Below are 17,300 nucleotides of genomic sequence, written 5' to 3'. Positions count from 1 at the left end.
GTTTTTTTTTGGGGGGGGGGGTCAATGTGGTCTCAATGGGCCAAATAGTATGCTTCCACGCTGTTAGGGATTCTATGATTCTAGTCTGCTATCAGCATGGCTTGAGTGGCTCCAGAGGCACAGCAACATTGCTGACTTTTAATTGCCCATTGATTTGGTCTTGAAGTTCATCTCATTGAATTCAAACAGGCAATTCACTACAAGTCCTCAAGGGCAACAAGGATGAGCAAAATAAGCTGGTCTTACCAGCAATGCCCAGACTACATAAATGAAAATCAAAAGGAGCATCACAATTAAGGAAAGGGTTGAGGGTTGGGAGAATAGTGGTCCTGTTGTACACATGATACAACACTGTAACCATGAGTGTTCCACATGCTGGTTCTTGTGCATTAACTGCCCAACCTGCAAAAGCTTAGATAACCTGATGTACATTAATCAAATTCTGGCTATGGTGGTGACTCAACTGCAATTTAATTCTATTGTATTAACTCTACGTACCATATTGCCAGCACCCCAACCCACAAAAAGCAACCACACATTATTTGTGATAAATTTAAACTCTTCCTTTATTAATAAACATGTTACTGTAATATATTTTAGAAAAAACAAGAATGGATGAGTAACACATTGCTACACATGCATACACACAATACACCAAATTAAGTCCACACAACCTTGCTGGTTAGTATTCCAACTGATGTCAGGCAGGCAAATGCATACTCTGCTATTGGAAAGACAATCGTTTACCATCTCCTTTTTAATGCAAGTCACAATCACACAGTGCCCAGCTAGCTGCACAAATGCAGTCAGAGTTGGAAGGGAAAAAAAATCCTCTTTATTTAGGCAAAACATTTAAAAAAAAGGCAACAGGGACAATGCTGAAGGTAAAGTGGAATGGACTCATGCCTGAATACTAGACAGCACACTGCTCCTAATTCAAACTACAACATGCGTCAGAATTCAAACTCTTTCCTTACCTCAGTCCTCTCTCACTACAAAACATTCCTTATCCTTAGGCAGAGAGAGAGAGAAAAGAAATCACAGGCAGCCTGTTCATTCATAAATACACATACAAACATGGGTAGTGAAGTCTGTGTTAACTTGAAATTGTGCGCATCTTGGATCATTCTTCAACATGTTTGACATGATGGGAGTGAAATAAGCAAGAAAGGGTTGAGCAACAAAAACATTTTTAAGTAAAGAAAAGATCTGTGAAGGAAAAATAAAATCAATAAACTAATAAAAGAAATTTGTTTCTGTCTGAGATTGCAGTTAGCCAAACATAACTAGTAGCCATCACACTGTCCCCTCTCCTAACATACATATTAAGCGCTGAGGCAGATTTTGCTCTGGTAATTGTGCACTTCAGAACAGCAAAATGGGAAATACTAGCAGCATGCATATCCACATAAAGTACTTAGTTGCTTATTAATAAATTTAGAAGCACATTGAAAAAACTGTCCAGAGAGGCAGCCCATAGAGCATCAAATTAAGAGTGAATGTAGAGAAAATGTCAATAAAATATCCAAAGATCCAATAGTAATGTGCATGTTAACAGAGTCAAATTATTTAGGAATTTAAAAAGGTCATTCTATATTGTCATCAGGTCAGGCCCAGTTTGGTACATCTCATTATGCTGTGTGTAAGAAGAGTGGATCTACCCTGGTGGGTTACTTGCACAAGATCACAGAAATGTATAAAATACCAAATACCAAGAGTGTGCACAATTTGGTGCCATTAGCTGACCAGAGATATCCTAGTGATACATTATAGGAGCATCTAAAGTTGCATCAAATCAACACAGCTAACAATTTATGTGACACTTACTCCTAATAAGGTGATATCCAAGATTTTCCAACACCAAAGGGCAATGAAATCAAGAACACCATGGCCTTGATCATCAATGAACGGAGCCTTTCAACTGATGCTCACTACTGGGATATTGCAGTACACTCCATGACAGAACAACTAAAATTCATTCCAAATTTGAACATGAAATGTTTTGAGGCATTTCTGAGATGCAAAAGACATTAAAAATCAAGACCCCTTTTCAAATCTATGTCACAATAGGGTGCGAGTATAACAAAAGGCAAAGGCCACCACACTGGACTGTTTGCAGGCAGCAAGGTTTCATGCTGAAAGTCATACCTGAACAAAACATATTCTGAACTACAGCTTGAAGTTCGTTCGGTGTTATAAAGTGAGGTGCAGCACAACATGTTCACTCTGTGTTTAGTGCCCCATGCTTAATCAGGCAAAACACCTCTTCTGTTAAACCATGCTGATGTATCACTTACCATCACTTGTAATACTGCATGTACTGAATCTAAAAATAAAACACCTCATTAGCACAGAGAATTTCAATAAAACAACAATACTACAGCCTCATTTCAAACTACATAAAACAATAATAATCAAGGATGGGTGAATGCAGCTGCATTTTTCTCCTCTGCCACATAGTCTTACAAGTGCACAGCACAATGGACGGGATCAGAAAAATTTGACATTCAACAGGCCACATCTCAGTGAGTGAAATCATCCAAATAATATACCCTCAGCTGCATCACCAACACTACCTCTGGATGGCTTTGTGTGCCCTACCTGATGACAGGAGTGTGTTACGGAAAAAAGAAAGAAATCCAAGCTCAGGATCTCTCAAACTAAAACTGTGCACAAAACTGCCAAACAGCTCTCAAAATTTTCAGTTAACAGTAAGGTAGGGCACAATTTTTAAACATCAGCTCAACAGTTTAATTACAGAATGTGTCCTTCCAAACTGAACCATAACTGAGGAGAGCGTTCTGTGGGTTACAGGGAAGTCACTAGCAGTGAAAGGACAATAAAATTAGTTAAGATTTTCAGAATCAGACAAACCAAATATATCACAATGCTGAAGTCTAATTCAACCTTGTAACAGGAACATGGACCGATCCTGTCTTGGTTGTGACCACCGATGAATACGGATGGCTCTTATTTAATTTAAAACTGGAACAGATTGTGAAATACTAGCAATATGAAACCCAAGTGCTTAGTCTCAGCCCACTTTTAGTGTTTAAAAAAAACAAAGAACTGTAGAGTCTGGAAATCAGAAATTGCTAGAAAAACTCAGCAGGGCTGGCAGCATCTATGGAGAGAAAGCAGAGTTAATATCTCAGGTCCAGTGACCCTTCTTCAGAAACATTAACTCTGCATTCTCTCCACAGATGCTATCAGACCTGTTGAGTGTTTCCAGCAAAATGTGATTTTGTAAAACTGACAGTAAAACATTGCTACAAAAAGCCCAAGGCACTCATTAAAAAGGGAGAACGGTGCAGCTCAAAAAATCTTCAGTTTTGGAAATCAGTTGCCATGAACAAACATTGGGTCATTACCAATTGCAAGTTACAATGAGTTTGTAACAGATTCATTTAAGAAAATAGCAAACTTAGCAAGGAATGTACCACCAGCAGGACACACTCTACACATACATCACAAACATCAACTGGTGAAAGAATGGCCACAAAACAAAGCCACGTTAACACTTCTTTACTAAGTCACCTTTCAAATACATTTACAAAATACAAATTAATTCTACTTGAAAGATTTACACTTAAATAAGTTGACTTCTGATACAGAAATTATGCTGGCTAGTTTAAATTTAAGACTTTCCTTCCTTTGAGGAGAGTTTCACAAAAAGGTTGAAAATGTAAGCTATACAGGGAAGTACATCTCAGAATCCAATGGTTGTGCAAGTTAGTACATTGATACATAGCACAACATACACACAAAACATAACGTGACAGCACCAAGTTAGAGACTGCAACTAAAAGCTATACTCCACACACTGATTCTCACTATGCCTCAGAAACGAACTGATATGACTGAACTATTTAAAATCCTTCTATTTCAATGGTTTCTAGATTTTTAACTACACTAACTGTTCAGAACAAAGTATTGAATAGGCTGCACAAAATCGGTTGGTAGAACAGGCAGTTCTCCTTGTCCACCAAACAGAGCAAGAAAAAGTACAGAGAATAAATTTTCATCTCCAACAACTCAGGAGTTCAGATGTCTGCAGAGTTTCGATCATTTAGGTCAGGATACAAGAATTGAATGAAATATAACACACAAGTATACTGAATCCTAAGCAATGTATAAAACTAAGCTGACTCTAACTCATGAGTGTACTGGAGTGTAGGAATTAAGAAGAAACAGATAAGACACAAGGGTCTGCAAATATCATTCAAGATCAATCACTCAGGTACTCTGTTCAAGCAAAAACTGTTTGATTGTAACTCTGCTAGGCCCTTTATTAAAAAGCCAAGCTTAACTACAGCCCAAATGGTAAACCAAAACTGAAGTGTAATCAAACCCCAGCAAGCCAGGTAGCAGATTCCTGGAGCAATGAATCAATACTGACTGGCTTGTGCCTCAAAAATAAAACTGAGATTGACATAATGGAAAGTACTCTTAAAGGGTATCTTAAAATGGAAATCACCTCAGGTGGTTTAATGGTAGTGTAGTATGAAAACATGGTGTTCACTACCAATCAAATTAACTAACATCAGTTTAAAGTGCTTTCTGCGATAACCAAAGTGCTTAGGGAATCCTTTGCTGGTTAGTACCCAGCTTAAGTTTTCCAATTATTAAGCATTCTGTTTAATGGATCATGATTGGAAAACTTGGAGCATATTGTCAGTTGTGCTATCTGAACCAAGTCTAGATTCAACAATTTTCCTGTAAGTTTTAGGTTAGCCCAGGGATTGGTGCTATGTGCTCCCAGGCACCATGCACTAGACTGGCCCCCAGTCCTCCATCATTGTAGTCTTCATTCAAAACAAAATTAAGCTGTTGCAACCAGAGAGTGGCATTAACAGTAATGGAGATGTCCACATGATCAAGTGGCACCCTAACGAAATTAATATGGCTCAACAAAACAACTTCCCTCTCACTCCCTAACAAAGTAAATGTCTCGTTTAAGGAATAAGTAGTAAAATCTAGTCCCAACAAAGGATGAAGGGGAAATAAAAAAAGGTTACGTTTTTACAATAAGGCAAGACATTATTTTAAAATCACATGGTACTCATCCACCACTTGGCTGAGGACTGAGTGTGGCGTGGAAGGAGGCAACATCTCTGAAAAGGAAATCCAAGAACCTGGATGCAGCACACCATTCTACAGTGGTTGAACTCCATAGTTCTTAGAATATTTCTATTGCAATGTATCCCCAGAGATAGATGGATGGAGAAAGTGAGGCCATGCAAAAGAAAAATGTAACAAGCTCGGGGGTGGGGGAGTGGGAGTGTTCCTCACTCAACCCTCACCTCCAGAAGTGCTTCTGGTTAACATTCAACTTGTGGCTGCAGCTGCCGCCTGAGGCTTAACGATCGCCGATGTAACTGCTGCATTTGCTGCAGCCGCTCTCGCTGCCTGGCTAGATTTTGTGGCATTGGGTATCTCTGAACTCCATACAGGTACCTATAAGGTATCCTCACGTGGCAAGCAGTTGCCCGGCATCGTGGCTGGGGCATGGGAGGCAGCAGCATCCAGCGCTTCCTCTCTGAGCAGTAACGGTATGCCTCCTTCCGATACTGTTTGTCCATGTCATCACTGTTCTTCCAGCCGCCAATTATGAATACATCATCACGGAAGTAGCAAATCGCCGCCCCCTCAATACTCAACACTTCGGGGGGCAAGCTCTCCAAGATTTCATCAGCTGTCATGTTAGAGATTTTCTGCTTTGCTTCGGTGTCTGTCACAGTGTAACATTTGGGGCAGCAGGAGGCTGTATGGTAAAAGTTTGTTGTTGCAATAGCCATCTGGAAGGCGCAGTAGTTATCAAGCAGTGGCAGAGATTCCACGTCTTGCCACTGCCTTGTGTCAGTATCATACTTTGCATTTATAGTCTCCAATCCGTCTTCGTTGTCAGTGTCCACAGGGGTGCGAGCAGTGATATACACAAAACGATCTTCCACACTGATAGCTTTAACATCTCGTAATATTTTGGGAGCCGATTCCAGATGGTGCCATCTATCTTGATCAGGTTCATATACGTCAACATCTTTGAACCCTGGGCTAAAGTTCCCATGTCCCCCAATACTGTACAAATTCTGCTTAACTGCTGACAGCCCAAAGGAATGCTTCCTTGTGATCAGGTTGTTAACTTGTTCCCAGCTGTTTCTGTTTGGACTGTATCTCTCCACTGTCTTTGCAAACCCAGGTTCCATGGAGCCAGCCACATACACATGAGAGTCTGTGATGGCCATAGCATGGCCGTCCAGATGGTTGTGAATGTGGGGAAGATTCACCCATCGATCTTCATCAATGAAATAGCCAACACACTCACTTAGATAATCTCCACCCTCTGACACACCACCCACCACCATGATGATATCCATGTTTTGTCCAAAGCGAGGCTGGAATGACACAACCTGGGATGCCCAGTTGTCCAGATTGGCAGGCTGAAGATTTTCTGATCTCAGTGCATGACCTTCAACTGCTTCTGAAACAAGTCGGAGGCAGTTGGCATTATCAGCCACAAGCCGCTCAGATTTGATGATTCGAGTTAGGTATGTGGGCTTCATCTGAGGCAACCGCAATAGCTGGAACAGCTCCTCAAAGTGCTTCTCCCTCTCCTCTGGGTTCCGCTGCACCCACTTCACCACAGCCTCAAAAAGAACTTCCTCAGAGTCCACTGTGATTTCAGAGTCTGACAGCCAGTCCCTGACCAGGTGAAAAGGCAGCGTGTAGAACTCATCATCCTGTACCACCTTGGAGAAGTCCCTGCGGATCATGTCTGCTGCTTTCAAAGCCAGCTGGTCCAGGGAGTACATGTGGGCCAGACTGTGAACTGCCACACAGTTGGTGAGATTCAGCTTTTTCTTTAGAAACTCCCCACAGAATTCCTTCAGCTGGAGCAGGAGGAACCTAGAACAGGGAAATGGCACTTTTGGAAAATCATGTAACTGCCACTAATGGAGAATACACTTGAAAACAAAAAAATGCACATTTTACATTTTAAAATTAAAGTTACCACAAAAACTCCATATTGCATGAAAATGAATCAATTAACCAAAGCATTTTCATTCCATTCCTTCTCAAACAGATTCAGAAATATAAAAAGAAATTAGTGCCAAGTAAATTGGTGGGCGTGGGACAGGGAGTGGAGAGTGTTGGCTGTCTAATGCTGAGATCTGTTTATCTTCTGCACGGATGCTGCTGTTAATTTCTGGCAGTGATTCACCTAACTGTCAGTGCACAAAATATCACTCGTACAGATCCTACTACAGCATGCAAGCTCAGGCATACACTCACTCTTTATTCCCAAATTCAGAAAAAAGGGACGTCAACATCACACGACAGAATCACTTCAAGTGATTCTGCAAAATTAAAACAGTGCATCAAAAACATATGCCTCGACTTTACATTGCAATACAGACTGCTTCCTCATCTGGTGCCTTTGATATTCTCTGCTACTTAAATGTTTCTTTGTCACAATACTCCTATGCGTTATCCTCTCTTGCTCTCTGTTGTAACCAATGTATCACAGACCTCTCAACTCAAATAGCTTCCCAGTCTATACCCACACAGGCACAGGGGTGCTCATCCTTTCAGCAATGCTACCCAAATTACTTGAGTCAACTACCACATATATCCTGAAGACGTTCCACCAAAACTCATCTGCAGTTCTACTCTTCCTGCAAACTATTTTACCATCTTTGATTGTTTGTCCTAATGAAGTACACAGAGTTAGGTCATATTGTTTGGAAAAGACATCTAATTTATGTGGTAACAGTAAAGACTAATGAAAAGACAACAATATATGTCTCTTTAGTTTTGTAAGAAGATTCTTGATGAAATGCCACAATGAAGACAGGTCAACAAAATTGTTGCTTATGAAATGGGAGGAGACTTGGATAATCGGCAAGTTGGAGGAAATGGTTACTTTTCAGACGGTCTCTTCCCCCCATCCTAGTGCATTGCTCTGGAGTTTAGAAGAATGACAGATGACTTGTTTGAAGTGTACAATATCCTGAATGATCTTGAAAATGAGTACGGAACTAGGGGCATATTAAAATTAGGGGCCACTCTTTTAAGAAAGAAATTAAAGGAACTTTTTCTCCGAAATGGTTGAGAGATTTTGAAACTTCTAACCTTGAAGACTGTGGAGATAATTTCATTGAATATTTTTAAGGTGGAGCTTAATTCTTATTAGGCAGGGGATTAATGGCTATCTGGGGTAGATGGAAATATGGAATTCAAAACACTAACTGATCAGCCTCGATCTTAGTGACACATGGAGCAAGCACGAGCGATCAACTGATCTCCTACTGCTCCTAGTTTGTACACCCCACCCGACCAGGACTGTTATCAAATGACAACCTGCCCTTCTTATGTGAACCAACCTCTCCCCAATGGGAGTAGATGCCCAATGACTGTGGACCACCCAACAGAAAGGAATGAATTCCCTCAATAGCTTGGAGTTCCTTCCCCTACCAACTGGACTGGATGTCACGCTCCTCTAGCTACTAAGAGTGAACTCCTCCTACATGTACATAGTCTTGGCTAATGGATGTGGATCTACACTCCAGGCAATGGTCATAAATCCTATCTTCATGCATTGTCTACTTGGGGGCAGGGGTGAATCCCCTCATCCTGATAATTGGGAGTGGATTATCTGGTTTAATTTCTAGATGACTAGAAAAGAATCTGCACAGAAAGTGATTGTGTATTACCCTCCTTGGCCAAAGGGAAGTGGATTCATCACTTCTTCTGCCAGTGGGAGAAAATCAAACCCCACCAACACCATCCCCCAAATGAAACAATCACCATAATGCCCTGGGCCAATTGGAGCAGATCATTCCACCCTCCCCAATGGGAGTGGATCACTTCCCCCCACCCTGGGTCAACAGAATGGATCGCCCCTCTCCCCCCACCCCGGGCCAACGGGGTGGTTCGTCACACTCCCCGAATCACTCCTCTCCCCTCATCCTGGGCTAAACTGGGGTGTATTGATCCTCTTCCCCCATCCCGGGCCAACAGGGGTGGGTCGCTCCTCTTCCTCACATTAGAGGCTAACAGGGGCAGATCATTCCTCATTCCCCCACCACAGGCCAACGAGAGTAGTTCACTCTGCCACCAACCCAGGCCAATGGAAGTGGATCGTTTCCCCCACCAAAAGGAGTGGATCACATTGTCCCAGCCGATGGGAGTGGATCACTCCACTGCGCCCCCTCCCCCATGAGAGGGATCTGTCTTCATGCTCCAGACCAATGGGAGTGGATCAATCCACCCCGAGTGCCAATGGGGTGCATCAGTTCACCCCACAGCCACTGAAGTAGATCGCATCACCCGGGCCAATGGGAATCAACCACTTTGCATTCGCCACACCCCCTCCCCGCCCCTGACCAATGTGAGTGGATCATTCCGCCTCCCCGAACCAATGGGAATTGATCACTCCGCCCCTTATGGAAGTGGATCACTATGCCTCTGGGCCAATGGGAGTGTAGCTCCGCCCTCACCTGTCGGCCAGCTCCAGGACCTCATGGACAGTGCCGGTGCAGACACGGATGGAGCCCGTGTACATGAACTGGAGGACGGCTTCCACGGTGTCGGGGTCAGGCCCGGGCTCCGTACTCCATTTGCGCATCTCCACCCGCTCGGAGCGGGACTCCTCGAAGTTGCCGCCGAGCAGCGGCTCGAAGTACTCGGTGGCGGCGGCCAGCACCGAACGGTGGGCGCGGAACTCGCGGCCTCCCACTGACAGGGTCAGGTCACAGAACAGGCCGCGCTTCCTCTGCTCGTTCTGGCGCCGCGACAGCTCCAGGCAGTGGGTCCTCGATTCGAACACATCGGCCTCGCCATCGCCGTCGTCCCCGCCCTGGCCCGGGTCCGGGGCCGCCGCCATTACACTGTCCAACCGCCAACGGCCCCCGACTTCCCTCGTTCACGTTATCAGAACCTGCGCTCAAACGTCATCACACTTGGTGCACTGTACCTCCGCTCGTGACTAACGTCATGGGAACCTGCGTTCGTGCGTTATCATATTTGGCAGCCTGTGCTCCCGCCCAAACAGCACGAGCCTTGCCGCTTCTAGAGCGTCATCGGAAGCTGCGAGCCTACTTACCATTTCGGTTGATTCTGCCCACCCCTGTCATGAGCGTCATCAGAACTAGTGCCCATACGTCAGTGATTTATGTGCTCCCTCCCCCCCAGGAACTCCTCCAGCAAGTTGTCTGGTTACCCTTGGAAATGAGGGGGCACATGGTTGAGATATGTAGTCATGAGGACTATAAACAGGAGAAACTTGGGAGAGATCAATGAACCAGGGAATATAATTAAACTAAAGGAGATGGAGAAGCCCTTCTTCACTCAGGGTAGTGGGAGAAACCCTCCTAACATTGAAGAGATGTCCATTTGCAAGGCCATGGGCCATGTGCTGGGAAATAGGATTGGAATAGTTAGGTGGCTAATTTTGACCAGTATAGACTCAATGGGCTGAAAGGCCATCTTCTGCGTCAATGTCTCTGACTAACTTGTTGCTAAGACACTAGTTAGATCTCAGCCAGAATATTGTGTCCCGTTCTGAATACTGTACTTTAGTTAACAATAGGATGGCAGTGGAGCACATGCAGAAGAGGTTTTCTGATCAAAGGTCAAAATAGCGCAGATATTAGAAATCTGAAACAAACTCATGGAGCAACGCAGCAAACCTGGCAACGTCTGCAGAGACAAGCTGAGCCAGCTCATTGCTGCTGCAGCAGAGGCAAGTTTGGGTTCCTGGCAGCGCCTGTTTCCAGTGCAGATTCATGGAAGTGCCTTTGAGTCCAGTATAGATGTGGGCAGCATTGAAAGCGGCCACATCATTTGAGATATGCTCAAAGTGGGCACATGGCAGTGTAGAGTTTGGGCTGGTATGTTACTCAGTGGCACCTGCATTGGCAAAGTACAGTGAGGATTTGTAATGGTGAGTGCATCGTTGGAGGTGAGAGAGTGCCCGAGTGGCAACTCATGATCTAGTGGCAGCACAGCAAGGGGGAACATGTGCCTTTGGCAGAGCACTTGAGGACTGTAAAGCTGTATGTTTTATTTCTTCATTTTTCGGCTTTTATATTGTATGTTTTGCCTTATTTTTGTCTTAACATGATGCCAGAAGTGGTGACACTATGCAACACTTTTCACTGTATTGTGACAAAAAACACTTGACAATAAATACATTAAATCAGTTAACATTTCAACTCCAGTATGACTTATTAGGATGCAGGAGGCCATTTGACCCATAACTGGCATTAGCTAACAGAACCAGTGCAATGTGTTTTGTCCCAAATCCTACCACTATTCAAAAAAATCAAAAGCCATCCTAAACACCTCAATTGAAGCTTCCTCCATTTTTCTGAATGTGATTTTTGGACAAGGGATCAGGCCAAGTAATGAGGCTGGAATGAAGAGGTTGGGACTATTCTTAAGCTAAAAGATTTGACAGCATTTTTCAAATGATAGGCCTGTACAGAGCAGTAATTCTGGATGTAGGTTTGCTCGCTGAGCTGGAAGATTCATTTTCAGACATTGTCACTTGTCACCATACTAGGTAACATCTTCAGTGATGAAAATGTGTTGCTGGAAAAGCGCAGCAGGTCAGGCAGCATCCAAGGAACAAGCAATTTGACATTTCGGGCATAAGCCCTTCATCAGGAATGAGGAAAGTGTGACCAGCAGACTAAGATAAAAGGTAGGGAGGAGGGACGATGGAGATGTGATAGGTGGAAGGAGGTCAAGGTGAGGGTGATAGGCCGGAGTGGGGTGGGGGCGGAGAGGTCAGGAAGAAGATTGCAGATTAGGAGGGCGGTGCTGAGTTCGAGGGAATCGACTGAGACAAGATAGCGGGGCGGGGGGGGGGGGGGGGGGGGGGAAAGAGGGGAAATGAGGAAACTGGAGAAATCTGAGTTCATCCCTTGTGGTTGGAGGGTTCCCAGGCAGAAGATGAGGTGCTCCTCCTCCAGCCGTCGTGTTGCCATGGTCTGGCGATGGAGGAATCCAAGGACCTGCATGTCCTTGGTGGAGTGGGAGGGGGAGTTAGTGTTGAGCCACGGGGTGGTTGGGTTGGTTGGTCCGTGTCTCCCAGAGGTGTGCTCTGAAGTGTTCCGCAAGTAGGCGGCCTGTCTCCCCAATATAGAGGAGGCCACATCGGGTGCAGCGGATGCAATAGATGATGTGTGTGGAGGTACAGGTGAATTTGTGTCGGATATGGAAGGATCCCTTGGGGCCTTGGAGAGAAGCAAGGGCGGAGGTGTGGGCGCAAATTTTGCATTTCTTGCAGTTGCAGGGGAAGATGCCAGGAGTGGAGGTTGGGTTGGTGGGGGGTGAGGACCTGTCGGAGTCACGGAGGGAGTGGTCTTTTCGGAACGCTGATAGGGGAGGGGAGGGGAGGGGAGGGAAATATATCCCTGGTGGTGGGGTCCGTTTGACGGCGGATGATACGCTGTATACAGAGGTTGGTGGGGTGGTAGGTGAGAACCAGCGGGGTTCTGTCCTGGTGGCGGTTGGAGGAGCGGGGCTCAAGGGCGGAGGAACGGGAAGTGGAGGAGATGCGGTGGAGGGCATCGTCGATCATGTCTATGGGGAATCTGTGGTCCTTGAAGGAGGCCATCTGGGCTGTATGATATTGGAACTGGTCCTCCTGGGAGCAGATGCGGCGGAGACAAAGGAATTGGGAATATGGGGTGGCGTTTTTACAGGTGGCAGGGTGGGAGGAGGTGTAGTCTAGGTAGCTGGAACATCTTCAGTGAGCCCTGGACGAAGCGCAGGTGGTGGTTCCTGCTTTCTATTTATATACCTGGGTTTCCTTGGGGGGGGGGGGGGGGGGGGGGGTCATTTCCTATTCTTTTTCTCAGGGGGTGGTAAATGGGATCCAAGTCAATGTGTTTGTTGATAAAGTTTCGGTTGGACTGCCATGCTTCTAGGAATTCTCATGTGTGTGTCTTGGTTTGGCTTGTTTTAGATGGATGTGTGTTATCACCACAGGATATGACATCACAACCCCAAGGAAACCCAAAACATATAGAAAGCAGGGAACACCAGCAGTACTTCATCCAGAGGCTCACTGAAGATGTTACCTAGCACGGTGAGGAGTGATGAAACATCTGAAAATGAACCTTCCAGCTCTGTGAGCAAACCTACATCCAGAATCCCAACCGGAACTACAAATCTTCCTAAAATTTGCAAAGTGCAGAAACTGTTCATGCTCATTGAGCACAGATTTACAAAAGAAACAAATGCAAGTTGAGACCATGATTAATGGCCTTGAATGCACTTCCTGTGTAGCATCAAGGAAAGTTCAATTAAGATATTCAAGAGAACAGATTTTAAGTAGTAACAATGTGCAAGTAATTGGGAAAAGTAGGAGAGTCAGTGTTAGATAACGACATTCATATGGAGGCATGCTGGAGCGATTGTCTTCTGTGCCATAACATCACTGACCAACTCATTCCTCTCACCCCATTGAGCTCCAAGATCCAACATCTCCATTACCCCCTTTTTCTGAACCTGTGACCCACACCTCATTTCTGGTTAGGGTTTCATTCTATCCCTACCCCACACCCACTCAACCGCAAGTGGTTGGCAGGGCCCTCAACTGTGACTGACCCATCTACCACACTTCTGTCCTCAGCCATACCCCTCCCTCCCAGAGCAATGACAATGTTCCCTTGCCTTAATTTCCATCCTATCAGCATTCCACAGGAATCATTCTCCCTGCAACACAATGCACACACTTCCTTACTCCCCCATGGCACCTTCGTATGTAGTGGCAGGTTGCCCATCCATCTCTTCCCTCCTCACCATTCTATGCTCCAAACACATCTTTTTACTCATACTTTTTAAATCTAGTTCATTATATTGCTGCTTAATACAATGTCCTCTTACATTGGTGAGACAACACAAACTGGGTGACCATTTTGCAGAACACCTCCATACTATCCATAGGAATGACCTAGACCTTCCAACTGCTTGTTATTCATCTCCACACGTGCTACACTGCTCTGTTGAAGTGCAACGTTACTTGGAGGATCAGCACCTCGTTTTTCATTGAGGCACTTTACAGTTTCCAAGATTTGATATTAAATTCCACTAAAGAATGACCTGTCTTTTAATTTAGTAAGTCATATTGCACTCCACTTTAACCATTAGCTTCAGCTAGCCTGTTCAAGCAAATTTAATAAAATAGTTTCTAACCAAAGGACAGTGTTATATAAATGTTATACAGTTATACACAAAGGAAAGTGCATAACCATTCAAGCACTTATTGACAATAAGTGAACTGGCTGAAGAAAGTCTTATATATATGCAAAGCAAGAATGATTTATCTCAACCTGCTGACACTGGATCAGTGATTAACACTACTTGTCAAATAGGCAATATCATGGACAGTGAGGAAGGTTATCAGAAATTGCAACAGGACCTTGATCAGCTGGGGAAATAGCAAATGAAATTTAATATAGATAGCAGTTCTTGCATTTTGCAAAGTCAAAGCAAGGTAGGAGTTTTATGGTAACTGGTAGGGCCTTGGAGTGTTATGGAACAGAGAGATCTTGGAGTTCAAGTGCCTGATTCTCTGAAAGTGGAGTCACAGGTAGACAGGGTAATGAAGGGTTAAGGCATTGAGTATAGAAGTTGAGAAGTTATGTTGCAATTGTACAGGACATTAGTGAGGCTACACTTGGAGTATTGTGTTCAGTTTTGGTCACCTTGTTACAGGAAGGATGTTATTAAACTGGAAACAGTGCAGAAGAAATTCCCAAGGATGTTGCCAGGACTCAACAGTGAGTTATAGGAGGAGGGGGTGGACAAGCTAAGACTTTTTTCTTTAGAGCGTAGGAGACTGAGGGGGGGAAAATCTTATGTGTATAAGATCAGAGAGGCATGGATAGGGTGAATGCACACAGTCTTTTTCTCAGGGTTGGGGAATTGCGGACTACAGGACATCGGTTTCAGGTTAGAGGGGAAAGAATAAGGGAACCTAAGGGGCAATTTTTTTTTTTGCAGAGGGTGGTATACATAGGGAATGAACTACTAGTGGAAGTGGTTGAGGTGGGTACATTAACAACATTTAAAAAAAGGTATTTGGACAAAGACATGGATAGGAAAGGATTACAAGAATACGGACCAAGTGCAGGGTAATGGGGTTAACATGGATGGGGACATTGTGGTTAGCATGAACCAGTCTAGGCCGAAAGGGCCTGTCTCCGTGCTGTCAGACTCTGACTCTCTACTGTCACAGACAGGAGAGAAATAAACTTAAAACTTCCAAATCCCTTTCCTTACTGCTCACAATATTGCTGTTTTGGAAATGTAGGCGTGTTTCTAAGTTCCTCTAATTTAAAGAATCTGCAACAGACTTTCATAGATTTAAAGATAATTTATTCACACACCCAGAGTGTAAACACAATCACATACTCAAAACAGATAATTATAGTACATTTCTACACGTTAAACCAAATGTGTTAAACCATTTCTACATGTGTTTAAATAATTAACAATTCATTTGTTTGACTTTTCATCGGTTCAGTTTATGGGACCAGGAGAGATCATCATCCTTTTCCATCTTAACAGATGGATTAAGAAAGACTGAACTCTGAGAACCACACTGTTGCTGGATTCCTACAAATGTTAAGCAGGTCAGCCAGCTACACAATTGAGACTTGTTTGTACCAGGTTGTTGTATTTCTGTACAGATACTATTGGAGTTTGGAATCAGACCAGGAGGTTTTTAAATGCCTTTACGGCATCCTTGTTCTTAAAAGGCAAAGATGGCAAACTCTTCGTGTTCTTGCAGTTCTTTTCTGGTTCTTGAGATAAAGGATTACAGTATCAGAAGTTTATTTTACTCATTTGTGGAATGTGGGTGTTGCTGGCTGGCCAGCATTTATGGCCCGTCCCAATTTCTCCTCGATGTGGTGGTTATGGTGGAGCTGCCTTCTTGAACCGCTGCAGTCCACTTGCTGTGGGTTGACCCACAATGCCGTTAGGAAGGGAATTCTAGGATTCTGATCAGCAACAGTGAAGAAATGGCAAAATATTTCCAAGTCAGGATGGTGAATGGCTTGAAGGGGAACTTGGAGATGTTGATTCCCACATATTCGCTATTGTCCTTCTGGATGGAAGTGGTTATGGATATGGAAGGTGCTGTCTGAGGATCTTTGGTGAATTTCTGCAGTGTATCTTGTAGATAGTACACACTGCTGCTACTGGGTGTCAATGATGGAGGAAGTGACATTTATGGATGTTGTACCAATCAAGTGGGCTGCTTTGCCCTGGATGGTGTCAAGCTTCTTGTGTTGTTGGAGCTGCACTCATCCAGGCAAATGCAGAGTACCCCATCACACTCCTGACCTGTGCCTTGTAGATGGGTGTATAGAGTCAGGTGGTGAGTTACCCCCCACAATATTCCTAGCCTCTGACCTGCATGGTAACCAGGTTTCCCAAACTAAATTGTTCCCATTGGCCTGTTTGGCCATATCCATCTAAACCTTTCCTATTCATGTACCTATCCAAATGGCTTTTCAATATTGCAACTGTACCTACCTCTACCACTTCCTCTGGCAGTTCATTCCATATACGTACCACTCTGAAACATTCACCCCTTCAGTCAGAGTCAGAGATGTACAACATGGAAACAGACCCTTCGGTCCAACCCGTCCATGCCGACCAGATATCCCAACCCCATCTAGTCCCACCTGCCAGCACTGGCCCATATCCCTCCAAACCCTTCCTATTCATATACCCATCCAAATGCCTCTTAGATGTTGCAATTGTACCAGCCTCCACCATATCCTCTGGCAACTCATTCCATACACGTACCACCCTCTGCATGAAAAAGTTGCCCCTTAGGTCCCTTTTATATCTTTTCCCCTCTCACCCTAAACCTACGCCCTCTAGTTCTGGACTCCCCGACCCCAGGGAAAAGACTTTGCCTATTTATCCTATTCATGCCCCTCAATTTTGTAAACCTCTAAGGTCACCCCTCAGCCTCCGACACTCCAGGGAAAACAGCCCCAGTCTGCTCAGCCTCTCCCTATAGCTCAAATCCTCCAACCCTGGCAACATCCTTGTAAATCTTTTCTGAATCCTTTCAAGTTTCACATCATCTTTCCGATAGGAAGGAGACCAGAATTGCACACAATATTCCAACAGTGGCCTAACCCATGTCCTGTTCAGCCGCAACATGACCTCCCAACTCCTGTACTCAATACTCTGACCATAAAGGAAAGCATACCAAACGCCTTCTTCACTATCCTTTCTACCTGCAACTCCACTTTCAAGGAGTT

At 44.4% G+C, this 17,300-nt stretch overlaps 1 protein-coding gene across 2 annotated transcripts; it reads right to left on the bottom strand.

Moving 5' to 3' along the window:
- Window positions 1-569: 569 nt before the first annotated feature.
- klhl11 (kelch-like family member 11) lies at window positions 570-10,056 on the bottom strand. Of its 2 annotated transcripts, XM_060848508.1 has the most exons (4): window positions 9,501-10,056; window positions 5,304-6,906; window positions 2,298-2,326; window positions 570-1,209 (listed from the first exon to the last, which is right to left on the bottom strand). In XM_060848508.1, the coding sequence occupies exons 1-2, from the start codon at window positions 9,884-9,886 to the stop codon at window positions 5,322-5,324; spliced, it is 1,971 nt and encodes a 656-aa protein (XP_060704491.1). In that variant the 5' UTR covers window positions 9,887-10,056; the 3' UTR covers window positions 570-1,209; window positions 2,298-2,326; window positions 5,304-5,321. The 2 variants fall into 2 exon arrangements, with proteins under 2 accessions (XP_060704491.1, XP_060704490.1); XM_060848507.1 differs by having other exon boundaries at window positions 570-6,906.
- Window positions 10,057-17,300: the final 7,244 nt, after the last annotated feature.

Source organism: Hemiscyllium ocellatum, chromosome 32 (assembly GCF_020745735.1).
Source record: "Hemiscyllium ocellatum isolate sHemOce1 chromosome 32, sHemOce1.pat.X.cur, whole genome shotgun sequence".
Lineage (NCBI taxonomy): Eukaryota > Metazoa > Chordata > Chondrichthyes > Orectolobiformes > Hemiscylliidae > Hemiscyllium > Hemiscyllium ocellatum.
Note: the sequence above shows the minus strand (reverse complement) of the source record. Positions and strands in the feature narration are given on the sequence as shown.